Source organism: Rhinatrema bivittatum, chromosome 3 (assembly GCF_901001135.1).
Source record: "Rhinatrema bivittatum chromosome 3, aRhiBiv1.1, whole genome shotgun sequence".
In the NCBI taxonomy this organism is placed as follows: Eukaryota; Metazoa; Chordata; class Amphibia; order Gymnophiona; family Rhinatrematidae; genus Rhinatrema; species Rhinatrema bivittatum.
Genome location: NC_042617.1, coordinates 319861442 through 319877897, shown reverse-complemented (window position 1 = coordinate 319877897; position 16456 = coordinate 319861442). Strand labels below are relative to the sequence as shown.

Genomic DNA, 16456 nt, shown 5'->3' with positions numbered 1-16456 from the left:
TCCTTTTTGGGAACCACAAAGTAAACTGAGTAACGTCCCCGACCCTCTTCTGCCTCTGGAACTGGGACAATGGCCTGTAGCTGGATTAGGCGCTTCAGGGTCTCCCGTACCACTTCCTGCTTGCTGCACGAGGCCACACGGGACTCCACGAACACCTCCTGCATGGGACGTGAAAACTCTAGAGCATAGCCTTCTCTGATCGCTTCCAGGACCCAACGGTCTGAGGTGATCCTTGCCCATTCCATGTAAAAGCTGGACAATCTGCCCCCGACAGCTTCGACAATGGAATGGGGACTCGTGGCCTCATTGGGAGGGTTTACTACCTCCTGTCCCGAGGTGTCCAGAATCCCGGCCGGGAAGACGACCCCCTCGAAAGGACTGTTGCCGTCCTGAGGTCTGCTTAGACGTGGAAGGCGAGAAATACCTGCCGGAACGAAATCGGCGTGAATCCTGAAAACACGGCCGTGAAGGAAACACCTTTCTGGTGGGCCTTTTATTTTCCGGCAACTTATGCCCCTTAGATTCTCCGAGTAGCTTTACCAACTGCTCCAGTTCCTCACCGAACAGGAGCTTACCCTTAAACGGGAGGTTACACAGCTGAGATTTTGAAGACAAACCCGCTGACCAATTGCACAGCCACAGCAGTCGGCGCAGCAACTACAGAAACCATGCTGCATGCTGAAGTTCGCACTAGGTCGTAAAGCGCATCTGCTACATATGCGATGCCCGTCTCCAAACGAGCGCCCTCCAAGGCAGCACCACTGCCACCTCCTGTAGCGGTGTTGGAGGCCTGAACCCAGCACAAACATGCCCTCTGCATGAGGCTGGCGCAGATTGTGGCCCAAAGACTCAATGCAGCCACTTCAAAGACTCGCTTCAACTGGATCTCCAGCTCACGGTCCTGGATATCTTTTAAAGCGGCAGCACCCGCTACCGGAATAGTGGTCTTCTTTGTCACAGCCGAAACCGCCGCATCCACCTTTGGAATTTTCAGAAGATCCAAGACATCTGTTGAAAGAGGATAGAGCTTGGCCATAGCTCTGCCCACCTTGAGCCCCGTGTCCGGTGCGTCCCACTCGGACACCAGCTTGCGAACCTTTTTAGGCAGTGGAAAGGACGAAGTGGGCCCCTGTATTCCGTCACTATCTGATTCTTCCTGAGAGATCTTAAGCCCCAGAACTTCCAACACCTGGGGAATAAGGGGTCGTAGTTCCTCCCGCTTAAAAAGGCGGACCACGCTAGGATCATCCCCTTCTGTTGGTGGCAAATCATCATCATCTGCAGCATCTTGATCAGGGTTCCCAAGATCAGGAACCAAATCCGGAACCTGAGCCGAACCCGGATCTGGAACTCCAGAGGGTGGGGGAGGGGTCTGCCGCCCCTGGGAACCATCACTTCCCCCGCGGGCCTGCTGTTCCTCGAGTCGACCCTTCTTGAACAGCGGCTTGGAAAGACCCATTGACTGAATTTGCCTCCTGAAGCCCGCCTGCTTTCTGGCCAGGAAAGCCTGGTGCATTAACAAGACAAAACTCCAGCGAAAACCCCTCCGGGTCTCCATCCGCCGGAATGGGATCCTGAGGAGCTGGTTCACCCAGTCCCCAGCGCTGTCCTCCGCCACAAGTGCTAAGACTGGAGGGGATCCTTCCTCCCTTGAGCCTTGGCATGAAGACCCCCCCCCCGTCCCGGGGGAAGGGCTCAGGGACCGACGAACTCTCCATCCCTAGGAAGGATAAGGGAGGGAAAAAACAAAACTAAATTCTGCCTTCGCGCCCACACGCCTGGAGCATGGAGAGAAAGCGAGGGCCCCTTGAAAAAAACTGTGCAGCCACACGGCCAAGGAGCCATGTGGCTGCACAGTGCAACGGGTTGCGCTGCCGAGCGTGGTGAGCCACGCCAAAAACTGGCCGGTGAAGAAAACACTTACCCCGTCCCTTCAGAGCAACCCGGAGCCCCGGGAGTAAAGGGAAAGGGGGCCGAAGGGCTGCCAAACACCCCGGAGTGCCTGCAAGGCTGGCTGTCCCAACCAGACTCCTTACCTCAGCTCAAAACCACAGAGGAAGTCTCACTCAGTTTAACTTTTTTTAAAAAAAACTTTACTGAGTCCTGTCGAAGGAGCAGCTTTGGGGGAGCAGCCACGGAGGTGAGTAACCAGGAGCCCCTGGTCTTCACACTCCGAGTGGTGACGGACGAAACCCAGACTGAGGTAACCAACCCCCAGGACGTCCGGCTTCGACTGAGGGATGGCCCACGAAAGTGCCTAACACCTCAGGAAGCTATCCTGAAGAAAAAAAACAGGAGAAAAAAATCTAACTAAACTGAAAAATTAACTAAGACTGCAGGTGCCTGTCTTCCAGCTGCTGGAGTCAGATAAATACTGAGGGACTGCAGGTGGCACTCTCGTTATATAGCAGTGCCCAAAGTTCTAATTGTTCTCTGACTCCACCTGCTGGTAGGGATACACAACCCATTTCTCTGGACTGATCCTTGTACGTATAGGGAATGCTCCATTACTGAACCGCATGCTTCTTTAGGGGAAGTATTTGCACTCATGGCTGGGGTATTAATACCTTTGCTAGGTGCTTGGCAATCTGGTCTGAGATCGCCCTGGCCCTGCCCTGCGCCCTTCGGGTTTCCGGGCTGGTGAAAAAATCCTATTCGACAGGGGTTGCACTTGCAGTAACCTGGCTTCCTTTCTCTTAGTGGGGTATTTCTGGATTTCTTTCCAGAGGAATTCGCTGTCAGTTTCAGCAATTCCGAGCAGGCTGAGGGCTCTGTCTCGGTGGGTATCTCCCTATTGGAATTGGCAACTTGTACTTACCCTGGCAGTCCAGCGGTCTGCCTCTTTGTGTTCTCGCTCCCTCCGACTTCCAGTTGGAATGTCGAGGGGAGGGGAGGAAAGGCTAAGGCATTCATGCTATATTTTAGTGTATACCTGCAGGGAAAGATACACCTTGTTTTTCCCTATATATTTTTGCCAGGCTCTGGCCAATACTGCCTTTAGCTTTCTCTCTTCACTAGGTCGCCCAAAGTGCCTTCCTGCCCACCTCAGTGTTCATGTAGACAGGATGGATGGCCCTGCCCTTGACAGGGTGCAGTGTGGATGAATTTCGGGCCTAACTTTTCTCCCTGCTCAGGAGTTGGGCTAGCGTCGGGCTAGCGTCGGGCTAGCGTCTATTCAGGGGTTGTCGTTCATCCCCTGAAACTTTTGCCACTGTTCTTGCGTTAAATCAATGGTACGCTAGTCACAGATGTGCATGGACAACCGTGACTGGGCATGGCACCAGAGGTGTGGCAGCAAGCTACTTGCCCAGGCTCCTGCTCACCCTCACTCCAAGGGAGACTGCACTGCCATCACTGGCAAGCAGAAGGGGAGGCTACATTGTCCAGGGCTCCTACCTGTGGAGACTAGTTCCTTTGAGTGTGGGGGGGATGAGCTCTCCTCCCCACAGAAATGGTATGGTCCTCGATCTCTTCACTGTCTGACCTCCAACAATGCCAATCGATTGGTGAAACGACATGGAACTCCTGCCCGGGTAGAACACAGGCGAGTCCCCAGGTTCAGTGGTCTACACGGATCATCCATCGACTGCATTTAGTCAGTCCTGCCAGCACTGGACAAAAGGTATAAAAACAAACAGTAGCAAGAAGAGTACACAGAAACTAAACTGCAGGTGCAGTATATTGTATTTATTTATTTTTTTAAAAAGGAAGAAATAGACTGCCAGGATGCACAGTGACTAACGTCTTCCATGCGGCTGGCAGACAGTGGAAAGAGGAAAAAGAGAAAGAAAAGAAAACTATCATAAGGTAAAGGAAAGAAAACAGTTGCAGCTCTAGAAAAATTCACATACAAGACTGAGAAAGAGAGCAAAGCTGAATACCGTGAGCACATGGCTCCGTGGAAAAAAAAAAAAAAAAGACTGGGGACTCCGCCTAGGGGGCAGGGTGATGACTACAGCTGCACATGCTCAGTAGGGCATGCTGAAAGCTCTAGAATATTTGAGATCAAAGTTCCGTGCCAGGCTCCAACCGATGATGTCACCCATGTTTGAGGACTAACATCCTGCTTGTCCTTGGAGAAATGGAGTTTTCTCTGAGGAAGGGGTTGTTACTAGTAATGTGCCTCAGGGATCAATCCTTGGACTGGTTCTTTTCAATATTTTTGTGAGCAACATAACATGTTTTCGGGAAAGTTTTCTCTTTTTTGCTGATGATACCAAAATCTGTAATAAGGTGGACAGCCAGGAAGGAGTGGAAAACATGAAGAGGGATCTAATGAAGCTTGGTGAATGGTCTAAGGTCTGGCAGCTAAGATTTAATGCTAAAACAATGCAGAGTAATGTATTTAGGATGTAAAAACCCAAGGGAAAAGTACAGTATTAGAGGTGAAATTCTTCTAAGCACAAAGGAAGAATGGGATCTGGGGGGTGACTGTATCTGATGATCTTAAGGTGGCCAAACAGGTGGATAAAGCAATGGTAAAAGCCAGAAAGATGCTTGGCTGCATGGTCAGCAGAAAAAGGGAGGTGATATTGCCCCTATATAGGACACTGGTGAGACCTCACTTGGAATACTGTGTACACGTCTGGAGACTGCACCTTCAGAAGGATATAAACTGGATGGAGTCGGTCCATAGGGAGGCTAATAAAATGGTCAGTGGTCTTCATTCTAAAGCATCTGGGGATAGACAAAAATCTAAACACAAATGCCCTAGAGGAAAGGCAAGATAGGGGAGATATGATAGAGATATTCAAATATCTCAAAGGTTTCCATGCACAGGAGGTGAGCCTTCTCCAATGGAAAGGAGGCTCTAGAACGAGGGGTTATGTGAAGAGGGTGAAAAGGGGTAGACACAGGAGTAATCTTAGGAAATATTTCTTTACAGAGAGGGTGGTGGATATGAGGAATGGCCTCCCAGTGGAGGTGGTGGAGATAAAAACTGTAATTGAATTCAAGAAAGCATGGGATAAACACAGGGATCTCTAAGGAAGTGATGAGAATTATAATGCTAAATTAATTGGATGGATGGGCAGACATGCTGTCATGTTTCTATGGGGGAGAAACACCCTGGTGTTGAGCAGATGCTGTGAAATTATCAGAGAGCGCTCCCTTGACAGTCCCACAGCATCCCTCTAACCAGTTGGGTGTGCTCCCCTGACTAACTACCCAATGGTGCATGCCAATCATGGGACAGCATCTTCCTTACAAAGCAAGAGCACTCCTGAGAGTCCCACAGCAGCCCACCAACCATCACAGGGTACTCAATGAGTGTCCCACCAACAATTACAGAGTATTCCCCCAAATGTCATCCCCCCCCCCCCCCCAACAATCATTGTGTGCTCTGGCAGTCCCATATCACCCTTCCTAGCTATTTGAGAGCACTTCCCTGATAGCTCAACAAGCATTCCCCTAACCACACAAGGACACTCCCCCAGAAGTTCCACAGCATCAACCAAATAACCCAAGAACACTTTCCCTTATCCCTCCAACAAGCAGAATGTGCTCCTATGACAGACCCACAGCAGCACCCCCCCATCCCGATAGAACCCAAGAGTGTTCTCTCAATAGTTACACAGCATGCCCCCAACAACCCAAGACCGCATCACTGCGTCTCATGGCATATCCCAAACCACTCAACAGTGATCCTTCTGAGTTCCACAGCATCCCCCCAAAAACCCAATAGTGCTCCCTGAATAGGCTCACAGCACCCCCAAAAGTCAGAACATTCGCTCCTCATAGTCTGACAACATATCCCCAACAGTATGACAGCATATGCACACAAATGCCATGCTGAATTAGAGCATAATCCATCAAGCCCAACACCCTGCATCTAACTGTGGCCAGGTCAAGACACTAGGAAGTAGTGGGGAGAGATCCTGTTCATCCCAGAAATGGTGAGCTCCAGGTCTACCTGGTAATAGTAGTTAATGGGCTTTTTGTCCGCCACAAATTTGACAGCAACCCCCCAACAGTCAGAGTGCATTCTCCTAACAAGCAAGAGCGCTCCTCCATCCACCAGCATTCCTCTAACAGTCCTCAGGCTGGCCTACACAACAGCTCTGACACAGTACGAGGAGTTGCTCTCATCAGCTGCATGGCTTACAGTGTGTTTGTGAGCTATTAGTCTTCTACGACTCACTAATGGCCAAGGTTTGGGAATTAGTGGAAGCAGTTTTAAGGAGCTTGGAATCATACAGTTACTAACTATGCACTGGAGTCTTACTTTCCCAAGTTTTCCACATGTCCCAAACAGGTGGAGAAACAGTAGTTGTAAGCAATGATGATGGAAGGGTACAAGGACTGGAAATCCAGAACGAGAATGGAGTTACTGTAGAAGCGGGACTCGGGCTCCATCACCAGAGGTATACACTGAGAGGTTCTCATCTGAGCTCGCTGCTGGACGCTCGGTGTCACCGCGATGTAATTCATTGGTTTAGCAACACGCAGCATCATCGACTCCACGCGGTACTATCCAACAAAAAAATAACTCAAATTACGATGACGAGTGAAAAGTCATGTTAATAGGAAAGCAACCACAGCAATATACCACAATTTATGATACCACAATTTATTCAAGGGAAGAATGTTGCCTTTTTGGGAAGTATGAGAGATTCCTCAGAGGCAACATCTTTGAGTAATATAATCTTGTCTTGTCACTATTCCCTCCTACAGGATCAACAGTTTCCTTCCTGCCCTCATTAGTGGTCTATATTTGCCATAGATCATACGGTAACATCATACTGCTCAGTGGAGTTCTTAAGCGGGGACCTTTATTGTCCCTATGTAATGCCGTGAAGGAGCTTTCCAACATACAACCTCCATCCCTCTAAACAGAGACTATTCAGTAATAGCAGCAGATAATAGCAGACAATGGGTCCATCCAGTCTGCCCAGATATTCCTCTCACACTGCCAGCCTTAGAAGCTCGACTGCTTGTTGGTTCTCACTTCTTAGTCATGTCAATTTTTGGCATCTCTTTCCCATCCTGAGTGGATGAACATATAAATTGCCAGGCTTAATCCAAACACCAAACCTACCCACCCCCCATATCTTGCTATTCAATTTCTGGTCAATTTAAATTCCAAGTCTTTGTCTCTACTTTGGATGATGAATATAGTGAGTGATTTTTGGCCTGCAGCAGAGATTTAGCAGAAAACGGTGGCCTTGATATAGGAAAAAGTTAATGGCAAAAATAAGAATACCGCATGCCTCAGTTCAAATTCCCTATCTGATGGCACTGGCTAGGTCATGTATAGGCGTGCTGCAAAAGCAATGGTACACACAGGCCTGGGGAGGAAAGGAACATGGTGTACACCTTGGAGCAGGCACTCCTCCAGCCTTGGGGCTGGCAAAGGTCATAAAAAGGAAAGAAATCATTACAATTAAATAAAAGATGGCAGTTTGATTCAGGATACTGAGCTGAAAAGAGAGCTGGAAGAACTGGGCCCAGACAAGTTGTCCGATGCCATCCTGATATCCTTAGGATGCAGCGAGTTAATAACCCAGAACACAGTAAACATTTTCAGGGAAGTTAAAGCCTGGATGCACAGCTGAAAGATATCAAAACAAATTCACCAAAATCATGTGAAAACGTAGAAAACCTGCAACAACCAATTTTTAAGATACAGGTGATCAGCTGAACCTCATCCTTACCTGGGAGCCTCTTGTGAGGACGTGTAAAAACTGAATGCCAAAGAGCCGTGCCAGTTCACTGGTTCTGCCAATAAGGTCCAGGTGCTCTAAGATCTGGAGAGTCCCACGCACGCGGCTGACGTAATAATCCACCATTTTCCATCTGCACAAAGCAGAACACAATGCTTAGCAATGGCAGAATGTGTTATCTCTGTGGCTACTAAAAACCCAGTGTGTCTTGCTTGCAGAAACATGAAGTGCAGAGCTTTCATGCGCAATACATTTCTAGGAATCTCTTCTGCAGCCAAAAAGCACAGTGATGAACCCTCGAAAGCCAAGATTTGCACTCAAGGAATAGCTGTTAATGGTTACTGATTTAGTATTTTTCGATCTTTAAATGGCTGCGGATCATAGGACACCAGAGAAACAAATAAGGGTGCTAGTCCATCTGCCCAAAGTCATTCCTGATGCAATGCTACTGACCCCAGTTGATCTCTGGCTTTGTCCTCGCTTTTTTCACAGTTAGGGATCCTCTGGGCTTGTCCTAGGCTTTCCTGAATTCTGTCACTGTTTTTGAATGTCTCAATCATATCCCCCAACTCTTCTCCTCTTCACTATAAGTTTATACATATTTAGGTCTTTAAAGTCTCATTTCATATAGCTCATCACTTTGATAGCTTCTGGATTGCCTCACTCTTGTCTATAGCTCCAGAAATGAACACAATATCTTAAGGAAGGTCTCACCAATGACCTGTACAGAGGCATTATTACCTGCTTTATTCCGCTGGCTATACTTCTCCTTATGTACCCTAACATACCTCTGGCACTGACCACTTCCGTATCACACACTTTCCCTAACTGAAGCTCATCAGATGCGATCACTCTAAGGTCTCTGTCCTGTTGAGTGCCTTCGGCATCTCATCCTCCATCATGTACTGCTTCCTCAGATTTCTGTAACCCAAATGCAGGATTCTGTCTTAACTGTCAATACTCAGCCACTCCTCAAGCACTCATCCATCATTTTCCCATTCTATTTACTCGCTCAAGCATGTCCACTGTGGTACAGATCTTAGTGTTATCTACAAAAAGACAAGCTTTTCATTCTAACCCCTCCACAATATCTCTCACAAAGATATTGGCTCCATAACACATCTGAGATATTCTAGTAATCAGCCTTCTTTCCTCAGAGTAAATTTCATTATGGACATTTCCTTTGCTCTATCTATCTGCTAGGAACACCTTCAGGCTCTGCAGATGAATGTACAACAGACTGTGAAAAACTTATCCAGTCTTAGCCCCAAATTTTCTGTGCCCAACAACAGATGATGCATTACCATCGAAGTCCATGCTATAAGGGACAGGCTAAAACGGCCCTGATTTTATGTATGGATTTTTAGTCCCTCTAGGAAATGCAGGGCTGCACTGCATACTACAACTGAGGTTGGGGGAGAGAAAGGCCCGTACATGCTACATTTTTGCAGCATTCTGTGGGCAGCTCCATTTACAATAATTTCTAAGTAGAAAGTACAGCAGTGTGGATATAGGGCTGAAGCATTACCTGTAGAGATCTGTCCTGTTATCAAACCAATCTGACAAGGTGCGGTAGGAGAAGAGAGGGAAGCGCTGGTGAAGAATATGAAAGGCCACGTTCTCAAAGGAATAGTTAGTCAGAGCAACCTACAAAATAGCAAAGTAGCAATAACTTACAACACAGCAGTACTGCAACCTCTTCTGCAGAAAGAATAGTTATGTCACACCCTTTACAAACTATACAAACACACAAGTCCTGCGATTTCTTTTAATGAAGAGTTACTGAAGGCTTTTCCTGAGTTGAGACTTGCTGTTCAGTACCTGGGAGAACAGGAAAGGAAAATTAGTTTCTTACCTGATAATTTTCGTTCCTGTAGTACCAAGGATCAGTCCAGACTGCTGGGTTATGCCTCCCCTCCAGCAGATGGAGTCAGAGAGAAAACTGAAACACCCCCTAGATATACTAGTGTACCACCTGCGATCCCTCAGTATATGTGATATCAAAGCAGAAGTAACGACAGGACCACTGTAGCCACTGCCCCCAATCTTTTTAAATTTTCTTTATACTCATTGACCAGATCAAGCAGTAACTTCCTTGACAAACAAGAAACAACAAAGACAACATAAAATGTGCAGTACCACACAACACAACGAGAACTTACCGTCGAAACAGCTGTAAATATAATCTATCATTGAGAATTCTTGAACACGAGCGGACTCCCAGAAAACGTGGGCGGGCGTCTGGACTGATCCTTGGTACTACAGGAACGAACATTATCAGGTAAGAAACTAATTTTCCTTTCCCTGTACGTACCAGGATCAGTCCAGACTGCTGGGATGTACCCAAGCCGCCTTAACTGGGGTGGGACCCTGAGAGTCCTGCTCGAATCACGCTGCTCCCAAAAGACTCCGCAGGTGGACCATGAACATCCAAGCGATAATGCCTGGCAAACGTATGCCAGGATTTCCAAGTGGCCGCCCTGCATATCTCTTGGCAAGACACCAACTGGTTTTCTGCCCACGAAGCCGCTTGGGAACGCAACGAATGAGCCTTAAGCCCATCAGGAACAGGCTTACCACAGCCAATATACGTGGACGCTATTGCGCCCTTCAACCAGCGTGCGATAGTAGTCTTGGATGCCTGAAGACCCTTCTTGGGACCATTCCACAACACAAAGAGATGATCTGACCTCCGAAACTCGTTGGTAATCTCCAAATACCGCAGGAGAACCCGACAGACATCCAAACGCCTCAATTCCCAACCTTGAGAAGACTGCAGCTCCTCCTCCAAAAAGGAAGGTAATTCCACTGTCTGATTAACATGAAACACCGAAACCATCTTTGGCAAGAAGGATGGAACGGTGCGTAAGGAGACTCCTAATGCCGAAATACGCAAGAACGGTTCCCTGCAAGAAAGAGCCTGCAGTTCCGAAACACGAAGAGCTGACGTAATGGCCACCAGGAATACCGTCTTAAGAGTTAGGTCCTTCAGTGAGGCCGTCTTAATAGGCTCAAAAGGAGCCGCGCACAGACCACGGAGAACCAGGTTCAAGTTCCAGAAAGGACAGGGAATCCTCACCGGACGACGCAAGTTCTGAACACCACTTAAAAACCAGGCAACATCTGGATGACATGCAAGGGAGAACCCCTCGACCTTACCTCTGAAGCACCCCAGAGCTGCCACTTGAACCCTAAGCGAGTTGTATGCCAAACCTTTCTTCAGGCCGTCTTGGAGGAACGTAAGGATATGCCCCACTGACGAATGTTGGGATGAAATAGCTAGAGCACCACACCAGGAGTGAAAAACTTTCCAAACCCTAGCATAAGTAAGCGTAGTGGAAGATCTGCGCGCCCGCAGGAGAGTGGCAATCACCGCGTCCGAATAACCTTTCTTCCTTAGCTGCCTCCGCTCATAAGCCAAGCCGCCAGACAAAAGCGATACGCCAGATCGAAAAATACCAGACCCTGACGGAGGAGATTTGGAAGATGGCCCAGCCGCAGTGGACCGTCCACTGCCATATTGACGAGATCCGCAAACCACGGGCGACGCAGCCACTCCGGTGCCACGAGAATCACCAGACCTCGATGGTACTCTATGCGCCGTAACATCTTCCCCACTAGGGGCCACGAAGGGAACACATAAAGAAGTATGCGACGAGGCCACGGAAGCACCAATGCATCTACGCCTTCCGAGCCGTGTTCCCGCCTGCGGCTGAAGAAACATGCCGCTTTTGCATTTAGCCGAGTCGCCATCAAGTCCAATCGCGGAACCCCCCAACGCTGGGTGATGAGATCCATCGCCTCTGCCGACAGCTCCCACTCTCCTGGATCTAGATGCTGCCGACTGAGGTAATCTGCCTGAACATTGTCCACTCCTGCTATGTGGGTGGCCGCGATGCGTGATAAATGACGTTCCGCCCAGGCCATCAGCAACGCTGCCTCTGTCGCCACCGCCCGACTTTTTGTTCCGCCTTGCCGATTTATGTGCGCCACTGTGGTCGCGTTGTCTGACACAATGCGTACTGCTCGACCGCGCAAAATCGGGAGGAGGAGACGCAAGGCCACACGTACCACTCTGGTCTCCAAGCGATTGATGGACCAGGAGGACTGGAGCGCAGACCATGTCCCTTGAACCGCTTGGGACTGGCACACTGCCCCCTAGCCGGAGAGGCTGGCGTCCGTCGTCACCACTATCCAAGACGGAGGCTCCAGGTCCACTCCTTGCAGAAGATGATCCAGGGTTAGCCACCAAGAGAGACTGGAACGGGACGGTTCCAGCAAAGGTAACTCCAGCCCGTAATCCTCGGATCTGGGATCCCAGCGAGAAAGAAGAGCTCTTTGTAATGGTCGCATATGCACAAAAGCCCACGGTACCATCTCTAGAGTAGACACCACATGACCAATGACCTGTAAATAATCCCATGCCGTAGATATCTTCTGAAGATCCATCAGGTTCCGCACTTGTGTCATTAGATTGACCATGCGCTGATGTGGCAGAAAAACCCTGCCCGTCAAGGTATCGAAGCGGGCGCCCAAAAATTCCAACTGATGGGTCGGTTCCAGTCGGCTCTTCGCAAAGTTGACTACCCAACCCAACGACTGGAGTTGCTGCACTACCAAGCAAACCGCCCGTATGCACGATGCTTCCGACTTTGCCCGAATGAGCCAGTCGTCGAGATAGGGATGTACCAGGATTCCTTGACGACGTAGAGAAGCTGCCACCACTACGAGAACCTTGGTGAACACTCGTGGAGCGGTCGCCAATCTGAACGGAAGGGCACAAAACTGGTAATGGTTTCCCAACACCATGAACCACAGTATTTCTGATGACGTTCTCGGATTCCAATGTGAAGATACGCCTCGGTCTGATCCAAAGAAGCCAAATACTCTCCCTTGTGGACGGCCGCAATAACAGACCTTAGCGTCTCCATACGGAATAGAGGAACACGTAACGCCTTGTTCACTCCCTTGAGATCCAGGATTGGTCGGAACGTGCCCTCCTTTTTCGGAACCAGGAAGTATATGGAATACCGACCAGTCCTGTGCTGGGCCGGCGGAACCGGCACTACCGCCCCCAGAGTTCGCAAACGGTCAACGGTTTGAGCGACAGCCAGCCGCTTTTCCGGAGGACCGCATGGCGATATCATAAAAAGATCCCGGAGGGGACGCGCAAAATCCAACTCGTAACCGTGCCGAACAACGTCGAGGACCCATTGATCCAAAGTTATCTTGACCCACTCCTCCCAAAACCGGGACAGCCGACCCCCGATGAACTGGACGGAGGAATGGGCCTGCGCGCCTTCATAGAGCTGGCTTGTTGGAAGCGAAACTCTGCAAGGATCCCACGCGCGGAGGCCTCCTGCATGAAAGGAAGGAGACCAAGACTGGGACCTCGTCGCCTGCTGCTTCTGGGAAAAGGAGCCACCCCTTCCCATACGGAACCGCTGTTGACCCCGAAAACGAGCTCTGGCATTCCCGAAAGACCGAGATTGACGCGGCTTATCCTCCGGCAACTTGTAAACCTTATTATCTCCCAGGTCCTTAATGAGCTGATCTAACTCGTCGCCGAACAACAGCTTACCCTTAAAGGGAAAAGAACCTAGCCGTGCCATGGAGGAAGCGTCCGCCGACCAACGACGTAGCCACAGTAACCGTCTCGCGGAAACTGCAGAGGACATAATACGAGCCGAAGTCCGCAACAAATCATATAAGGCATCCGCCATATATGCGACTGCAGCCTCCACACAGTTGGCCTGCTCCGCCTCGGCCAGTGGAAGCTCCTGCGTAGTAAGTAGTTGCTGAACCCAGCGCAGGTTGGCCCTCTGCACAAGACTGCTGCACGCCGCCGCCCAGACACCTAAGGCTGCCACCTCAAAAATGCGCTTTAACAATATCTCCAACTTGCGATCCTGGAGATCTTTGAGGACTATCCCCCCCGTGACGGGGATGGTTGTATGCTTAACTACGGCCGTAACCGCCGAATCCACCGAGGGGGTCTTCAGGAGATCCAGGGATTCCGCTGGTAGGGGATACAGCTTCTCCATGGCCCTGCTCACTCGCAACGAGGCTTCTGGGAGCTCCCATTCCTTGGATACAAGCTGTAAAACCTTAGGATGGAAGGGAAAAGATTGAGGGGGGGCCTTCAGGCCCGCCATAGCCACATCCCCCGTAGAAGTGTCTGCCTTCCTGATGCGGGGCCGTAAGCTCCAACTCCTTCAGGACATGAAGAATCAAGAAGCTCAACTCCTCCTTTCCGAATAACCGGAGTACCTGGGGGTCGTCCCCCTCAACTGATCCCTGATCGCCCCCTACTAACGAATCCGGTGCCCCTGGAGGATCCGTCATGAAATCTTGGTCCCCTTGACCGGTAGCCCCCCCCCCCCGCAGGCAGGGCCACAACCCCCTGCGCTTCCCTGATCTGGCGGGCGAGGGTCACTAGCCCCCGTGCTCCCCTGATCCACCACGATCCTGGGAATCTTGGGGCGGGGAGGGCCTTCAGCCTCCCATCCTGCCTCTGCCTGCAAGAAAGCTTTGTGCATTAAAAGCACAAATTCAGACGAAAAAGGCACCGACTTCTTTAAATTTTGCTTAATTGCACCAGAAGGGGGAGGGGATTGAGGGTCCTCCGAAACGGACGGAGTTCGCGGGCTTAAGTCGGGAGGAGAAGGTGGAGGGGAGGAACCCTCCTCCGACGCTGATAGCTCCGACTGCCGCGTGGCCAAGATGGCCGCCGCCCTCCTCCCCGAGGAAGGAGGGGCCGAAGATCAAGTGCTCGGTGGCCTGCCCTGCCGCGATGAAGAAGTCGGAGAGGAGCCGCTGCGGGCAGCACTCGGCCCCCGAGAGGGTCCCTCGCCCCCGGGGAGACATTGGGAACAGAGACCCTCTCGGGAGAGTCGCGCCCCCGCCCCCCCGCAGGCAATGCAGGCCGAAGATCGCGGCATCCCGGGCTGAAAACGGAGCAGTCAATGAAAGTGCGCCAAAACGCAGCAGGCAGGTAAGTCTGCCTCCTAACACGCGCCGGGTGACACAGCCACCCCCTCCGGAGTCCACAGAGGCACGGCAGGCCGGGGCTGTAAAAGGAGAGCTCACTGCCTGTCACCAACAGGTCTTAAGTGGCTCTGGAGCACTAAAAGCAAAAACTTTAATCTTTTATTTTTTTTATTTATTTATTTTTTAAAACCCCCTTCAGGGTAATGGACCCTGGGACATTGGGGGGGAGGGTGTCCGGCCCACCGGTAAACTCTCCCCCAACCTACTGGGACGCACTAATCCAGGAAATTCAAGGAGGGCAATGCCCTCTGTGCCTGCCCCGCAACTGAGCTTTGCGCTGCGCCAAACTAAACAGACAAACCTGACCAACAGAGACCTGGAGGTAAGTAACTATTTGTTCCAGTCAAAAGAGCAATTCCCATTACAAACAACCTGACCAGGAAAGGACCGCAGGTTATGCCTCTCAATCTGCTAGAGTCAGAGAAAATACTGACGGATCGCAGGTGGTACACTAGTATATCTAGGGGGTGTTTCAGTTTTCTCTCTGACTCCATCTGCTGGAGGGGAGGCATAACCCAGCAGTCTGGACTGATCCTGGTACGTACAGGGAAGTAAAACTTTTCTTGGCAGCGTTCCCCTGCTCTCTTTGCCTGCTGGCTCAATAATACCCGACCTCTACCTGAGCTGTGCTGCCATGAGCCTTCATTTGCAACTTCCCAGGGATCTCCCTTCACCCATTCAGCCAGTGATAATCTTCAGCCACATTCCCTCCAAAATCTAGTAAGCAAAGTTATTTACCTGTAACAGGTGTTCTCCGTAGACAGCAGGACAAATCAGCTGCACAATCCCACCCTTCTCCCTGTGAAGCTGAAAATTAGACTTGCACAGCGGTGGTAGGACAGGAAACCCCATGCATGCTCTGAGAGAATTTTTCCATTTCAGCATCATCCGATGACATCCCCAATTGTGTGGCTGATTTGTCCTGTTGTCTACAGAGAGCAACTTTTACAGGTAAGCAACTTTGCTTACTAGATTTTGGAGGGAATGTGGCTGAAGATTATCACTAGATGAATGGGTGAAGGGGAAACCTGGGAAGTTGCAAATGAAGGTTCATGGCACCACGAATCAGGCAGAAGCACAGTCCAGATGTATTCCACATATTAAGAAAGGTGGAAGGCAGGTCAAATGATTGCCAGCATGGTTAAAGTGTGAGGTGAAAGAGGCTATTTTAGCCAAAAGATCTTCCTTCAAAAATCAGAAGAAGGATCCATCAGAAGAAAATAGGATAAAGTATAAGCAATGGCAAGTTCAATCTAAGACATTGATAAGACAGATTAAGAAAGAATTTGAAAAGAAGTTAGCAGGAGAGGCAAAAATTCATCATAAAATCTTTTAAAAATATATCTGAAGCAGAAAGCCTGTGAGGGAGTCTGTTGGACTGTTGGATGATCGAGGGGTTAAAGGGGCACTTAAGAAAGATAAGGCCATCGCAGAAAGATTAAACAAGTTCTTTGCTTCGGTGTTTACTTAAGAGGATGTTGGGGAGATACCGGTTCTAGAGATGGTTTTCAAGGGTGATGATTCAGATGAACTGAACCAAATTATGGTGAACCTGGAAGATGTAGTAGACCAAACTGAAGAGTAGTAAATCACCTGGACCGGATGGTTGACACGCCGGGGCTCTGAAAGAACTCAAAAATGAAATTCCAGATCTATTAGTAAAAATTTGTAACCTATAATTAAAATCATCCATTGTACCTGAAGACTGAAGAGTAGCCAGTGAAACCCCTGCTATTTAAAAAGGG

At 49.7% G+C, this 16456-nt stretch overlaps 1 protein-coding gene across 2 annotated transcripts in view; it reads right to left on the bottom strand.

Annotated features, from left to right (window-relative positions):
* REV3L (REV3 like, DNA directed polymerase zeta catalytic subunit) overlaps positions 1–16456 on the bottom strand; it is a 720104-nt gene that overhangs the window by 183948 nt on the left and 519700 nt on the right. For both annotated transcript variants that reach the window (XM_029595253.1, XM_029595254.1), the window contains exons 21-23: positions 9190–9308; positions 7653–7794; positions 6224–6468 (exon numbers count right to left, since the gene is read on the bottom strand). In XM_029595253.1, coding sequence (XP_029451113.1) covers positions 6224–6468; positions 7653–7794; positions 9190–9308 — 506 coding nt within the window. The remainder of the gene's footprint in view (positions 1–6223; positions 6469–7652; positions 7795–9189; positions 9309–16456) is intronic.